The 14,933-nt window shown below is 51.1% G+C and overlaps 1 protein-coding gene across 2 annotated transcripts; it reads left to right on the forward strand.

The window, feature by feature from the left end:
• The first annotated feature begins 322 nt into the window (after positions 1 to 322).
• Positions 323 to 14,628, forward strand: EOMES (eomesodermin). 2 transcript variants are annotated; one of them, XM_086942125.1, is made up of 6 exons: positions 323 to 1,537; positions 4,013 to 4,167; positions 4,945 to 5,066; positions 8,186 to 8,344; positions 11,564 to 11,625; positions 13,179 to 14,628. In XM_086942125.1, the coding sequence occupies exons 1-6, from the start codon at positions 792 to 794 to the stop codon at positions 13,876 to 13,878; spliced, it is 1,944 nt and encodes a 647-aa protein (XP_086798251.1). In that variant the 5' UTR covers positions 323 to 791; the 3' UTR covers positions 13,879 to 14,628. The 2 variants fall into 2 exon arrangements, with proteins under 2 accessions (XP_086798251.1, XP_086798250.1); XM_086942124.1 differs by having other exon boundaries at positions 325 to 1,537; positions 13,122 to 14,628.
• Positions 14,629 to 14,933: the final 305 nt, after the last annotated feature.

Genomic DNA, 14,933 nt, shown 5'->3' on the forward strand with positions numbered 1-14,933 from the left:
TGCGAGAGTGACTTTTATTGCACGTTTTTAAGGAGACTGGCACGTGCACACGGGGGGCATGGGGGTACCCGGGCACGTCGTACACCGCACCCAAGCCTCAAGTGGAGCCCAGCTCCTTCAGAGCACCCCCTCCGCTTGGCCTCCCCCAGCAGCACCGAGAGTCGCAGGTGAACTGTCCCAATTAGGACTTGTCTAATTAAATTAGAGTCAGATGCGGCAGCCAATGGGGGCCGAGAGAGGAGGGGGCTCTTTTGGGTCTGCTCTCCTCCATCTCTCGCCAAGACAGGCAGCCCCAGCGCCCCTCCCCGGCCCCATTAGCCCCGCTCGAGGTGTGAATGAGGCGATGCTATATAAGAGTGCGGCGCGGCTGCGCGCCTGACACTTCGTGTGAGCTGCGCGCGGAGCCGTCTGCTGCTGGTCCTGGCTGGGGGCGCTTTCTTTTTATTATTCCCTCTTATTCTCCTGTTAGGCAAGGGAAAGGCGAACACTTCTTTTAAGGCACATTGATTGAGCGTGTTAGATTTCGGTTTGTTTCTCACACGGCCCTGCACGGTGCTATCGAGGTGGTGGGTGAATTGGATTTTTATGTTTTTTAACACTAGATCTGGGAAGGAACGAGCCTTTTATTTTAATATAAATGGCTCTCTGATAGTAGTTTAGATTTTGCTTTCACTTTGCACCCAGTTGGCCCGGAGAAGGGGTCCGTTTGTTTTATTTTGTTTTCTTTGCACTTTGCACAGTTCCTCTGCATGTAGCTGTTATTTGTAATTTTGTAGCCTTTCCCTTGAAGGATGCAGTTGGGGGAGCAGATGCTGGCGGGGGCGGCCCCCAGTTTGCCCAGCTCTTTCTACCCGTTGCATGTACCCTCTGAGGGAGGAAGCAGCCCCGGCATTGGGGGGCACCAGCAGCAGTTTGGGGCCCAGGACAAGGGTCTCACGCTGAAGAAATACCCCAGGAGCGCCCCTCTGAGCGGCGAGGCCGGCCCTGGGGCGGGGAGGGAAGGCGCCCCACTCGCAACCCCCGAGGAGAGCTTCCCGGGCACCCCGAACGGCAAAGCTCTGCAGGACACTGGGCGCAAGGGGTCCCCCTCCACGGACGATAGCCTGGGCTCCCCAACCGGGGCCCCCCGCTATGCCCTAGACGGCCTGAGCGGGACCGACAGATACTACCTGCCCCAGGCGGCGGGACAGCAGCAGCAGGCCGGGGGCGACCCACCATGCTCCCTCTTCTATGGGCCGGGCACTCAGCAGGTCTACCCCGGGGCCCCCGCCTCCAGGTACCCCCACTACGGCAGCATGCTGCCCCCCGCTGCCTTCTCGCCCTCCGTCTGCTCCGCCCGGGGGCAGTTCAGTCCCAGCTACCAGTATGGGCAGGGCCCGGCGGCGCTCTACAGCCCGTACCCCGGGATGGGGGGCAGCGCAGGCGGCCTGGGGGGCTCCGGACAGGGGCTGCGGGCTCAGGTCTTCCTCTGCAACCGGCCCCTCTGGCTGAAGTTTCACCGGCACCAGACGGAGATGATAATTACCAAGCAGGGCAGGTAAGGAGCCGCTCTTTTTTTTGGGGGGGGGGGGGGGGGCAGAATTTTGAATGCAAGGATTACATTTGGTGTAAAACTGTCAAAAATGAGTGTTCAAACTTTTGTCCATGTGCCTTAAGTCATTTTTAAAATCACCCTTTAGGCGGAGTAAACGAACGTTAATTGTTGTTAACGCACGTGCAGTTAGTTTTTGACACTTAAATGAACTTGCCTACGAGAGAGCATCCCAGCGACGCCGGGTAGCAGCGTTATTTGTTTTACTTGACCCTCCCGAGTTCTCGTGCAACCTATCAATCTATCATGTTCATTGGTGCCTCTCTTGCCTGGTATGCCAGCTGGTCTTTATTAACAGCGCTATATAGCCGTTATTTCGTATTAACGCCCTGGGGTCACATAGCAACTACACGATCAGTTCAGCAGACTAACCCCCATGGATGGCTGATACCAGAGTACGTTAATTGGCGTCTGCTGTATTGCAAGTCCTTTTCCGTGACACTAGTGGGACGTTATGAGCTATAAATCTATGTTAAAAGAACCCTACTCATTGACGGGAGCCTATATCATCAATGTACCGCGTTAATGCCACACTTTATATGTAAACGCCCGTCCTCGGTCTGTGTGCCTGTTATTATGGCCCATCTCTCCTCTGGCGAACTGTAATAAACCGTAACTGCCACTTAACCCCAGAGGGCCGTTAGTGTTTAATTATGCCGGCGATGAGGTCACTAATTAATAAAGAAATTCATTTGCAAAAAGTTTCAAACGTATCGCTTAACAACAAATTCAAACTAGATTATAAACTAAAGTATTTATTTAAAGGGATCGCCGTCTCATATCTGTAAGGATATTTTGTTTTGGTGCGTTTTCTCTTTGTATTCTATCTGCATATAATTTTAATAAACTTCTATTTCCTAAACTTAAAAAAAAACTGTCGTTGCATAAACTGAACCATTATACGGGGCGCAGTAACTTGGAAGGTAACACGGGCAAATAATGCATTTCCCAAACGCCATTTCGTTTACCTTTATAAAATGTCTTATTTGCCTCGCAAGTTGTTTACGTGTTCAGTTTGCAGGCAAACACCATTCTGTCTTTATGTATTTGGCGACGCGAACGTGCTGGGGGTGTTTGAACCTCGCTCTTGCTTGTACGGTTTCCTGTTTGTTCGCTGTTTTGCTGCGTGTTTGACAAACCATGTGTGACAAGTTGTTTGGTTTGTCAAACCTGAGCCCCACCCTATTTATTCGTTGTGATATAAATTGTCGGACGTGAACGTGTTCTCGTCTCTGACCCTGAAACCCACTCTTTCAGCCTTTAAGGTCGTTTAAGTACCGCCGTTTAAGTGGTGTTTTCGTTGCAAACTTCGCGCATGCCCCTTTACTTTTAAAAACAACCACAAACCAAGGGCTCCTACCCAGCTCAGCCGTTTTCCCAGCTCTTTAATTGGTCATTTCGCTGGGCTTAGAACTCGAAATCGTTTATATTCGGAGCATTAATCGAATATATTTAGCACAGAAAATATATCCAGTGTCTAAAACTAGCTTTTCACATGACTCTTGTTACATTTGCTCGTTTTTTTTATATATCTATCAGAATCGCCAATGTGAAACAGGCTTGTAAACTTCAATACTTCTGGGGGGAAAATAAAAAAGTGCAGAAGTTTTATTTTCTAATTCGCGATTTACCAAACAGCTTATAGGACTCGCAAATGCCACTGTCTATATTTAAGCACATAACCTGTCACTTTAAAATTGCAAAGGGGGGGTTAAAAAACGGAGTAATTCGACTAAAAAACAAGCATTAGTGCGCCAACGAGTTGCACGCTGGGCAACGCATGCTGCTAACAAGCGCCCGCTTGGATTCGATTAAAAATCGATCGCCTCGCTGCGGGGGAATCCCGGAATAAAATGTGTGCGCATCCCCAGGACTGAAGCCGATTATAATAAACCTCTTCTCCACCAGGTCAACCCACCCCAGGTGTTCACAGGGGGACCCCGCAAACATGACCTTTCCGCGACACCTTGAACGGTACGCGGGCAGTCGAGAGCTCGTTATGAACCATTTAAACGACAGCGCTTTAAGACTAACTTTATAACTCAAGGCACCTGTTATGCGCTTCTATTCAGAGTGTTTACTTCGCAGCCAGTTTTTTTCGCTTCTGATTGGGCCAAACAAATCTTGCAAACTAGTTTGTTAAAGAACCGCTGCGGAGAGTGGCTGGAAAACAAACTTTCATATTTTGGGTGTCCGCCCTTTAAAGTGCAAGTCCACTTTCAAACAGTGGCGTAATTTACACACGGCGGCGGGCCCTTCAAAGTTTGAAAGGTTAACAAATCGTTGGGTTTAGATTAAATGTAGCTGTCAAAACTGATGTAACTTTAAGCTTTGAATGGTAAACTTTTTGCGTGTTTGGGGCGGGTGTTTGAGGGTCACATTAAATAAGTGATCTAAGCTAGCGCTTTTCTCCCCTTCCAGGCGCATGTTTCCCTTCTTGAGCTTCAACATGACAGGCCTGAACCCCACTTCCCACTACAACGTGTTCGTGGAGGTGGTGCTGGCGGACCCCAACCACTGGCGCTTCCAGGGGGGCAAGTGGGTGACGTGCGGCAAGGCGGACAACAACATGCAGGGTAAGTGCGGGGCGTGAGGTCACGGGAGGGGGTGCAGAGCGGGGCCCGTGTCTGCGCGGGTATGTGCGTGGGGGTAACAAGTGCTCGGGGGTGTGGGCAGCCCGGCAGGTGATGTTGCGGGGTAACTGCTTAGTTGCGCACGGGAGTGGGCAGCGGGGTGTGCGTGTGGGGAGCTGCCGGGATAGATGTGCGAGGGACAGGAGGGTATATGTTTGGGGTAACCATGGGAGTGTGAAGGTGAGGGGAGCTGCAGGGATAGGGGTGCACGGGGGGCAGCAGGATGTATGCCTGAGGGGTAACTACATAGGTGCTCATAGGGGTAGGCGGGTGCCTGTGAACTGCAGGGATAGGTGCGCGAGGTACAGCAGGCTGTGGGCATAGGGGTACATGCATTGGGCTCATGGAGTGGGCAGGTGCGTGAGGGGAGCTGCTGGAGTCGGTGTGGGGGGGGGTATGTTTGGGGCTTAAACACTTTAGGGCAGATTTACAAGTCCCTTGCGTCACTGTTGCGTCCTTTTACCCCAAGTTAAAAATGACGCAAAAGTGTCGCAAGGCTTGTAAATCTGCCCCTTTGGGCTCAAGGAGTGGGCAACAGGGCAGGGGCGTGAGGCACTGCGATCGTGGGGAGGGGCACCGGGGTGTAGGTGTGCGGATACAAGGGACGTGTATGGGGCATGCTCAGGCGGAAGTGCTGATGGGCGGCACCAGCTGTAAGTGCCTGGTGTGCTCTTGTTAATTTGCCCCCGCAGCAGACTAACCCCGCCCCTCTGCCCGCAGGTAACAAGGTGTACGTGCACCCCGAGTCCCCCAACACCGGGGCCCACTGGATGCGGCAGGAGATCTCCTTCGGGAAACTGAAACTGACCAACAACAAGGGGGCCAACAACAACAGCACCCAGGTGAGCCTGCGGAAACACGTCACGCCTGGCGTCATACGGGGCAAAGGTCACATGAGGGGCATCCTTCCAGCCGTGCTCCCTCAATCCACCCGCCTTTTAAGTGCTTCTAATTCCAGACCGATGCGATAATAGAGATTGTAGGGTTTGCAGAGGATCACACAGTGCAGTCAAGCGAGTGAAAAGGGAGTTTAGGGAGTGTCTTTGGAAATCCTGGCTGTGGCGATGGCCGCTCTTCAATAGTGAAATGGATTGCCTTCCTTATGTCGATTCGTCCACTCTGCCACCACTTTACGAGTTCCTGGCCTGTCGCGGTTTACCGGGGGCGAGGGGGTTGGAGGGTGCCGTCAACCGACCCGTGCAGGGAGGGGGGCCGTCAACCAGTAACTGTTTGCAGCCATCAGCGCAAATGATGATGGGCCACGCGGTGGGCTTCGCAGCGCAGCTTGAGACGTAACGTAAATGGCTAAAAAATCACCTTCATGAAACTGGGCTAATTGGCGCTATGTCTACATGTAATAGGCTGTGTATATAGAGCCGCGTCCCCCTCTCACCTCCCAGCGCTACCTAACTCATTGGAGCTACCGAAAGTGCCCCTGCTAAGAAGGGGCTGCGGCCTGGGTGATGTTTCGGGAGTCCTCGTCCACTCGGGTTCCTCTTATTCGTGCAACAGTTTTTCACGACTGCCCACCTGGTGTGAAGAGTTCAGTGCGTGGGTCTGTGGCCGGTCTGCGCGTGGGTGGCTGCAGGGAGGGGGCAGGTGACGCATGCAGGAGGGAAGTGGCACACGCCACATAAGCTGGTCTGTGTGAACAGACGTGCGCGGGGGCTGGGTACCTTGCCTGGGTGGTGATGGGGGCGTGCGTGAGGAGGGAATGATTCAGGGTGGTGAAGGTAGTCGGATATCAGAGGTGCACGTGCGCCGATGATCCGGGCGCGTGTCTCTAAACTGCAGTGTGCACCCCCTATATCAGCAGATTCACCCATCTATGACCCTCAATGAGTTAGTGGCGCGAACTTCACCCCCTGTGGTCTGCCGAGATACCACCGGAAGTCGCTTTTGTACAGCTGACGACTAGAAGTTCGAAAGTTTAGGACCGTAAAGTTTGTAATAATTGTTAAATTAATAAAGGTTATCAAAATACACCTAGAAGTAAATACTGCGGGGTCCTAACGAATGCGCAGCCACCGCTGCTACCTGTGCAGCACACGGCTACCTGTGCAGCACGCGGTCACGGTCGCCTGTGCAGCACGCGGTCGCCTGTGCAGCACGCGGTCACCTGTTTGGTGAAGACCCAAAGTTGGTATTGGTGACTGTGGGTCGTCCGGGCCTTAGACCTGCCCCAGAGACAACCCGACCCCGCCCCCACCTGTGGGCTTCCTGTGCGGCGCCCTATGAGCACCCCCCGAACTGCTGCTGCCGCCCCTGATCCCCACTTGTAAAGAACCCAGGATAAAAATGTTGCCCCTATGAATCTGACGTAACTGTGAAATTGCTACATCTGGTCCCGTGCCAGCCATAAGCCTTCCAAATCGGCGGACACCCGAGGAGCGCTGGACAGGGCTGAGCGGGCAGGAGTGGATAAAGGGGCACAATACTGGGCACATTAAAACACACCATCCGTGTTTAACGAGTGTAAAACACGAGACGAGGAGACACGGGGGAGGTCAAGAAGCAAAGATAACGTCCCTTTGGGCCCCGGGTGCCCGCAACCGCCCGTGGCCCAGGATTCCCGCACTTTCGGGCTGGCTCTCGTGCTCTGGAGGGCCTTCTCCCATCTCGACTTTACCTCGAGCTCCGCAGTTCTCAAAGGCGAGAAGCCCCGCAATCCTGGTGCTCTGAAGGCCAAGTGTCGCGCCTCTGGTATTACTGCACCTCTCGGGCAGTTGATTGTAACCCAGCCTCACATGGGTGCAGGTGGTCGCACGTGCAGCGGGAGGTGGGTGCTCCAAGGATGGCACCCGTACCCGAGAAGGTGCCCAGCCCCAAAAATCTAGAACTCGAAAGTCTCGGCGCCCCTGTCTTCCTCTGAGAATATTGTCTAGCCGTGAGCACTTGGAGTAGGAAATATTGAGATCAGCGCTTAGAAGTCAATCCCGGAACTTGGTCATTTAGCAGATAATGGACCTTCATACCCTACAGCATTGGTGGGCGAGCCACTGAAAGCTCGGCTCGAGCCTCAAGCCGGCACCTCGAGCCCGCAACGAGCCGAGCTTCACGTGGCTTCTGCCTCTTTCACCATGCCCTGGGTGTGACATTAAGGCCAGCACTGTAGACTTTGGACCTGGGGAACCAGGTTCGAAGTCCTGTGATTCAGGAAAAAGCACTACATTTCCCCATCCCTTTAAACAGTGAATGGTGACCTTGTGTGATCATGCAACGGGTGCCTATTTAAAACTTACCTTGGGTTGTCTATAGAAAGACCGCCAACGGTGCACAAAGAGATAAAAACTAAGCTTTAACATAGGAATGTTGCTCTGTAACATTGTGGGCCCCATAAGGTGTATATAACCGTTGCCTTGTGCTTTAGTTCACTAATGGTTCATGTTTCAAAACTATCACTCAATAAAGGCGAGAGGACTTGGCCTAAGTGCTAGGGCACTCGAATCGGGGAAACTGGGTTGGAGTCATGACGCTAAACATCTGATTCTGGGCAAATCACTTAATCGCCCCGGACCGGGCCTAACAGAAATGAATGTGTCCTCGTGGAACGAAACTGGTGCTCATGGAAAGCGCTCTGATACCGGATTCCGGGTCAAGTTCGCTCTGTATAAAACTCCTAAAAAAGAACATTTCTGTATAGTGATATTACAACAAATGACATACATGCCAAAGCTTCCACTTTCGAAAGAAATACACTTTTTTTGTTTTTTGAATTTTGAAGATATTTAAAGTTTATACATAGCAAACATTTTCAGGGCTCGGCTCGTACATGACCCTAACAGACCCTTGGCTTGGCTCTCCCTGTTAATTTGTTGGCTCGTCCAACTCTCCCTGAGGGGTATGGGTGGATCATGGAGGTCGGCTCGGGCTGGTGGCTCTTCAAGTGAAAGGCCTATGCTCGTTTTATTATTTTTGTGTTGTGTGTGGCATGCACTGATCTGTGCCCCCCCCCTTGCAGATGATCGTGCTCCAGTCCTTGCACAAGTACCAGCCCCGCCTGCACATCGTGGAGGTCAGCGAGGATGGCGTCGAGGACCTGCAGGACTCCACCAAGACGCAGACCTTCGTCTTCCCGGAGAACCAGTTCATCGCGGTGACGGCCTACCAGAACACGGACGTAAGTGCTCGGCCGGAAGCGCCGGCTGCCGCTTCCGGTCTGAGGGAGCGGGAGATGGTAACCAGAGTCCACCTGATCGCGCTCCAGTATCTGCCTGGACCGCGGACATTGGGGTGATGGAAACTGGTGGAAATAGTGGTTTGCTCATGGCATGAAAGCAGCTGACAAAATGGCGGCTGCCCTTTAGCCAACCTTTATTATTGGGCCAGGCCTCCATCCTAAAATCCATAGGGAGGGGGCACGCCTTGTTTGATGTATTTTTTTAGCTGATTCTCCCCCTTCCCCCCCCCCCCCTTTGCCTATTCTTAGCACAATGTTTGACGGGACCCCTTTCCAAGCGCTGTATTGAACAGACCTTTACATTAACACAAGTTCAACATGATCCCAATGCTAACTGCATGAGTCAGTTATTGTTTCGTGACCTGTTCAGACTGTCTAGGGTGGGGGTTGGGTGGAGTGTTCAGACTGTCTAGGGTGGGGTTGGGTGGAGTGTTCAGACTGTCTAGGGTGGGGTTGGGTGGAGTGTTCAGACTGTCTAGGGTGGGGTTGGGTGGAGTGTTCAGACTGTTTAGGGTGGGGTTGGGTGGAGTGTTCAGACTGTCTAGGGTGGGGTTGGGTGGAGTGTTCAGACTGTCTAGGTTGGGGTGGGTGGAGTGTTCAGACTGTCTAGGTTGGGGGTTGGGTGGAGTGTTCAGACTGTCTAGGGTGGGGGTTGGGTGGAGTGTTCAGACTGTCTAGGGTGGGGTTGGGTGGAGTGTTCAGACTGTCTAGGGTGGGGTTGGGTGGAGTGTTCAGACTGTCTAGGGTGGGGTTGGGTGGAGTGTTCAGACTGTCTAGGGTAGGGTTGGGTGGAGTGTTCAGACTGTCTAGGGTGGGGTTGGGTGGAGTGTTCAGACTGTCTAGGGTGGGGTTGGGTGGAGTGTTCAGACTGTCTAGGGTGGGGTTGGGTGGAGTGTTCAGACTGTCTAGGTTGGGGTGGGTGGAGTGTTCAGACTGTCTAGGTTGGGGGTTGGGTGGAGTGTTCAGACTGTCTAGGGTGGGGGTTGGGTGGAGTGTTCAGACTGTCTAGGGTGGGGGTTGGGTGGAGTGTTCAGACTGTCTAGGGTGGAGTGTTCAGACTGTCTAGGGTGGGGTTGGGTGGAGTGTTCAAACTGTCTAGGGTGGGTGGAGTGATCAAACTGTCTAGGGTGGGGGTTGGGTTGAGTGTTCAGACTGTCTAGGGTGGAGTGTTCAGACTGACTAGGGTGGGGTTGGGTGGAGTGGTCAGACTGTCTAGGGTGGGGGTGGGTGGAGTGTTCAGACTGTCTAGGGTGGGGTAGGGTGGAGGTGGGTGGAGTGGTCAGACTGCCTAGGGTGGGGTGGGTGGTGGAGTACCGTGGAAGTGCTGTTTGGTGCAGGAGGGTCTTGGTAACTCTGGGGTCTTTCCAGCTGTGGTTGCAATGGTACATATTCTTTAGTGGGGGTGGTGGGTAAGTCTGATAGGGTGGCTAGTTTGCGGGTTGCTTCCCCAGATCAGTTGTATGCCAGTGTGGGGTTTGGGATGGATTTATGGACATTGGTGGTCGGTGGATTGATTTACGAAGGTAATGGGGTCAGTAGAGACCCCTGTGTCGCTGTTATCATCACGATGCACTACTGCGCTTTCATTTAACAAAGTGATGCTAACCAATGAGGAGTCTTGGCTCACATCAGGTGGGTTGAAGAGCTTATTGACAGGTGTGAACTGTAACTCCGAACTGGTGGCATGGGGTCCTCGGGTCCCCATAGAGGGGTGTCATATCAACAAGAATTGGTGCCACAGGAGGGGGCGGGACTATCGTCATGGGTGTTGTACACTGGTTATGATATTACAAAGGGATGAAGGGGAAGTCGTGGGTGTTGTATACCATTAGTGAGATCACAAGTGGACGGGAGTGAGGTCACAAGTATAGTGCACCAGTATTGAGATCTCAAGGGGGCACAAGTGAAGTCAGGGTTGTATTACAAGAGTATTGATAATATGAGGTCATGGGTATGGTACAACAGTACTGGGATCACAAGAGGGAACAGGAGTGAAATCACAGGTGTAGTACACCAGTAGTGATATCACGAGTGGACGGGAGCGAGGTCACAAGTGTAGTGCACCAGTATTGAAATCACAAGAGGGAACGGGCCTGAAATCATGGATGTAATACACCAACATCCATACGATGAGGGAGTGAATGCTGTCATGGGTGTAGTACGCTTTTATGGAGATCACAAGAGTGGATGGAAGTGAAGTCATGGGTGTAATATACTAGTATTGATGGTATGAGGACAGTCATGGGCATGGTACACCAGTACTGGGATCACAAGAGGGAACAGGAGTGAAATCACAAGTGGACGGGAGAGAGGTCACAAGTGTAGTGCACCAGTACGGAAATGTCAAAGGGACGCAAGCAAGTCAGGGGTGTAGTGCGCTAATATTGATAATCTCCAGGGGAAAGAAGTGAAGTCATGGGTGTAGTGCACTAGTATTGAGATCACAAGGGGACGGAAGTGATGTTACGGGTGTAGTACACCTGTACTAAGATGGCAGTAGTGTAGCAGGCCAGAAGCAGTGATGGCTGTTTACCTCTACTTGGTGAAATCATTAAATTCCTTGTATGGATCCAACTCCGTGCTTAATTTGAACTGGGGGTTGGGGAGCTGCACTGGTTATTTTTCTCTAAAGCAGGCATTTACCAAGAGCAAGATGGGGGGGGAAGAGACACACAAAGGGGAAAGGAGGGAGTGGGAGTATGCCACAAAGGGAGAAAGCAGGAACCTGCAAGAGATAGAGGGGATTAAATAGGCCTGAGGGGGGTTCAAGACTACACTGCTTTGGCATTGCTGCTAACATTTGCTAGCTCTGGTCGTGAGCTTTTGAGCAGAGCTTTGGGCACCAGCACTTGTTACAATTTGAGCTGTGATGCAGCTGATGTTTACGCTCTGTACCCACCTGGTGCCACGGCTTCCTTTCCTTGCGCCTGCAGGCTACGGCCAGGGGTGGCATCCATGCACCAAGCAGCTTAGATCTTCTGTGTTCATATGAAATGTAGTGTTGGGCAGAAGCGCTGCAAAGCAATGCATCTAAATGTGTGTGGATAATTATTAATCGGTGTGGTGAAATGCCAGAGAACGGCATGCGCCTAGTGGTGACTTTATTCACTCCTCTCTGCACTGCCATTGACTTTACTCCAATGTTGTTGTTTCTTCTAGATTACACAGTTGAAAATTGACCACAACCCCTTTGCCAAAGGCTTCCGCGACAACTACGACTCGTAAGTAACTGTTTTTCTCTGCCCTGCAGCTCCTGGTTGGGCAGTCGCCACCCTCCCCCCTCCTATTTTGGCAACACGGTTTCCAGTCCTGGCTTTACTTTTCCAAATATTTTAGTCAAATTGTCTCGGTTTAAGTGGATTAAGACTACAGCTCTAGCATTTTGGCCATAGTGATAATCCCCTATTTAGCCGTGCTCTGGCGGGATCGAAAGGGGTGCTCTTTCTCCGCAGGATTACCTTTCCCTGGGTTTTCTTTGCCCAATGGCAAACTAATTCACCATATAAATGGACGCAAAAGTCACATTTCATGGAAATTAAAAATGTAAACAACTTTGCACATCCTTATAGGTTTCTCGTGAGTGTACGGTTTATTTTGGTAGAGGCCGGAACTGGAAAAGTGTTTCTACCTGCATAACTGGATCCAGCAAAATTGTGGTATAAACCCAGCTGGGCATGTGATTGGCTAAAAATGGGGAAATGCATCCCTGTGCCATCCTAGAGGAGGCGTCTAGCGCTGCTTTTAATCAATGAGGCTTCTACTGGCTTTGGTCGAGCGACCATAATGAGGTTGAAAGCAGTTTCTAAAAACAACAAAATATTACCTTTTGATGACTTTTAGAATGAGGCGGGTCTCCCCTGCTCCAATTCTGAGCAAATGTATTGAACTCCTTAATCTGTTTGTTTGCAAATTAAACCTAAAAAAAATGTTTTGTCTAATGGGCTTCCTTTTGTTACCCCTGAGGCAGATGGTGACCTGGCACATTTTATTTTTAGTTGGGACTACTTGAATATTTGGTGGAGAAATTACTGGGGTAAATGGTTAAATACTTGTATTTATGGGGCCAATGCCAGTTTGCTCACCCTAGGATCCTTTGAGCATGTTGGGTCTATATATTTTGAGTAAATTTATTTTTCTGCTAAATATTCTGCTTCATTTATCAGAGGTACATAAAGTCTGAGTTAATAAAAGTATTTCAGCCACCATTTAAGTCGCTACCTCCTGCAAGGAGTATCCATCCTGAGACTTGTGTACTTGGCTGTTCAGCATTAGTGGGTGACTGCTGCAAGGGTTGTTTTTGCTTCCCTGGACATGCTAAGCAGGGCTTGTATATATAAAGCCAGGTATGTCTAGGTGGGTATTTAATTTCAACATAATGGAAGGTAAACTGGAGGAAAGGAGTCCAGGAAATGCAGGTGTGAATCTGGGACTATCCTTGGTGTTGAGTTTGGATTAGGGCGGGGGGCTTCAAGCTGCAGTGCAATTTAGGGCATGTTTTTTGTGTGGTTCAGATCGCAGATGTTGGTGTTCAGGGCGGGGGGCTTCAAGCTGCAGTGCAATTTAGGCCATGTTTTTTGTGTGGTTCAGATCGCAGATGTTGGTGTTCAGGGCGGGGGGCTTCAAGCTGCAGTGCAATTTAGGCCATGTTTTTTGTGTGGTTCAGATCGCAGATGTTGGTGTTCACAGCGCAATCACTCAGCTTTCTTTTCTATTGTAGCATGTACACAGCCTCAGAGAGTGACCGACTAACTCCATCTCCTGCGGATTCCCCTAGATCCCACCAGATCGTGCCCGGCGCCAGGTACAGCGTCCAGCCGTTCTTCCAAGAACAGTTTGTCAACAACCTCCCTCCGGCCCGCTTCTACAACGGGGAGCGGACTGTACCACAGGCCAGCGGCCTCCTGTCCCCACAGCAGGGTGAGGAGATGGTCAACCCCTCACCCCAGCGGTGGTTTGTCACACCTGTCCAGCAGGCTGCAGCAGCAGCGGCCGCGGCGGCCAACAAGCTGGACCTTGGCTCCTACGAGTCGGACTACTCCACCAACCCTCTGCTGACCTACGGCCTCAAGTCTTTACCTCTGCAGACTCCTTTGGGCTACTACCCAGACTCTGCCTTTGCATCCATGGCTAGCTGGGGTGGCAGAGGCTCGCCCTACCAGAGGAAGATGCTCACGGGCTCTGCGTGGCCTCCAAGGAGCAGTCCTCCCAGCTTTGGTGATGACCAGCACGCCCCCAAGGAGAAACTGAAGGACGACCTCGCCTCTTCCTGGGTGGAGACTCCACCCTCCATCAAATCCATAGACTCCAATGACTCTGGGGTCTACACGGGGGCGTGCAAGAGGAGACGCCTCTCTCCTAGCACTTCGAGCAACGAGAACTCTCCAACCATAAAATGCGAAGACCTGGGCTCCCCAGAAGACTACAAAGATGCCTCCAAGGCCATGGGCTACTACTCTTTCTACACTGGCTCCTAAGTTATTTGCTGCCTGGACTCTTGCTTCCTGCAGCTCCATCCTACACTCCTGATGAGTGGATGAATGAACTTAGACTTGTATTGGCTCAGCGCCTTGAACTCATGGCTTCTAGACTCTTCTGGTTGACATGGCCGCACCCGGGTTGGAAGCGGTGCTTCTCCAGTCTTCCAGGATTTGGGAAATGTGGCAATCAGATTGCCCAAGAAACTGTACCATTCCTTGTCTTACTCTTGTGCAATGTAAGGTGCCAAAGGTGGGGTGGCAGTGCCAAATTCAGTATACTCAGTGCTCATTTTTGGAAGGGTCTTTCAGGGGGCGCAAGGAAGTAAAAAGCCCTTTTACAAATGCTATTTATTGAAATCTATGTACATATTTTGTATAGGTTCTTGGTGAAGCATATTGTACAAAAAAAATGTCTGTATATGTAGTCTAGAACAATGTACAAGTTGGTGCTTTTTTGAGAGTTGTAAATGTTATAAATTGTTAAAATACAAGGTTCGTGATGCACTAGGCCGGGCCCTGGGTGGCACCTGGAACTTTCGAAGTTTACATTTCCGGTTCAGTTGTGCCCCCCTCCCTTACTACCCCCATATTGTGCGAACTTGAAAGTTTCATTTTTATCCTGCGCTATGTAAATACTCGCTAAAATGTAAAAATGTAAAAATCTGAGTCGATGTGGTGCACACGAACTTTTTTGTACAGGCTGCAATAATTTTTAATAAATGTGGTGCCCCTGGGTAAAATGTGAAAGACGGACTTTCCGCAGTTTTTTTCCTGATGGCTTTGGGATCAAATGAGTTTGGTGCGTGCGCACATGGCCTTGCAGCTTCCAAGCTCGTTGGCAGACAAGGTTGCAAGTCGAGGCGCTATGAAATTTCGCGAATGGAACTTGCTTCAGGGTTTGATGTGTCCCCAGTTTTGTGGTATAGTCTTCCAAATTGTGGTTTGACCATGGCTCGCGTGTACGTGCTGTAGCCTATGAACAGATCTCGGCTGTATTTGAATATAATGGCGTTAAAACATATCGGCGTTTAATTGTGCTGAATAATATATGC

Source organism: Lissotriton vulgaris, chromosome 10 (assembly GCF_964263255.1).
Source record: "Lissotriton vulgaris chromosome 10, aLisVul1.2, whole genome shotgun sequence".
NCBI classification, from domain to species: Eukaryota; Metazoa; Chordata; class Amphibia; order Caudata; family Salamandridae; genus Lissotriton; species Lissotriton vulgaris.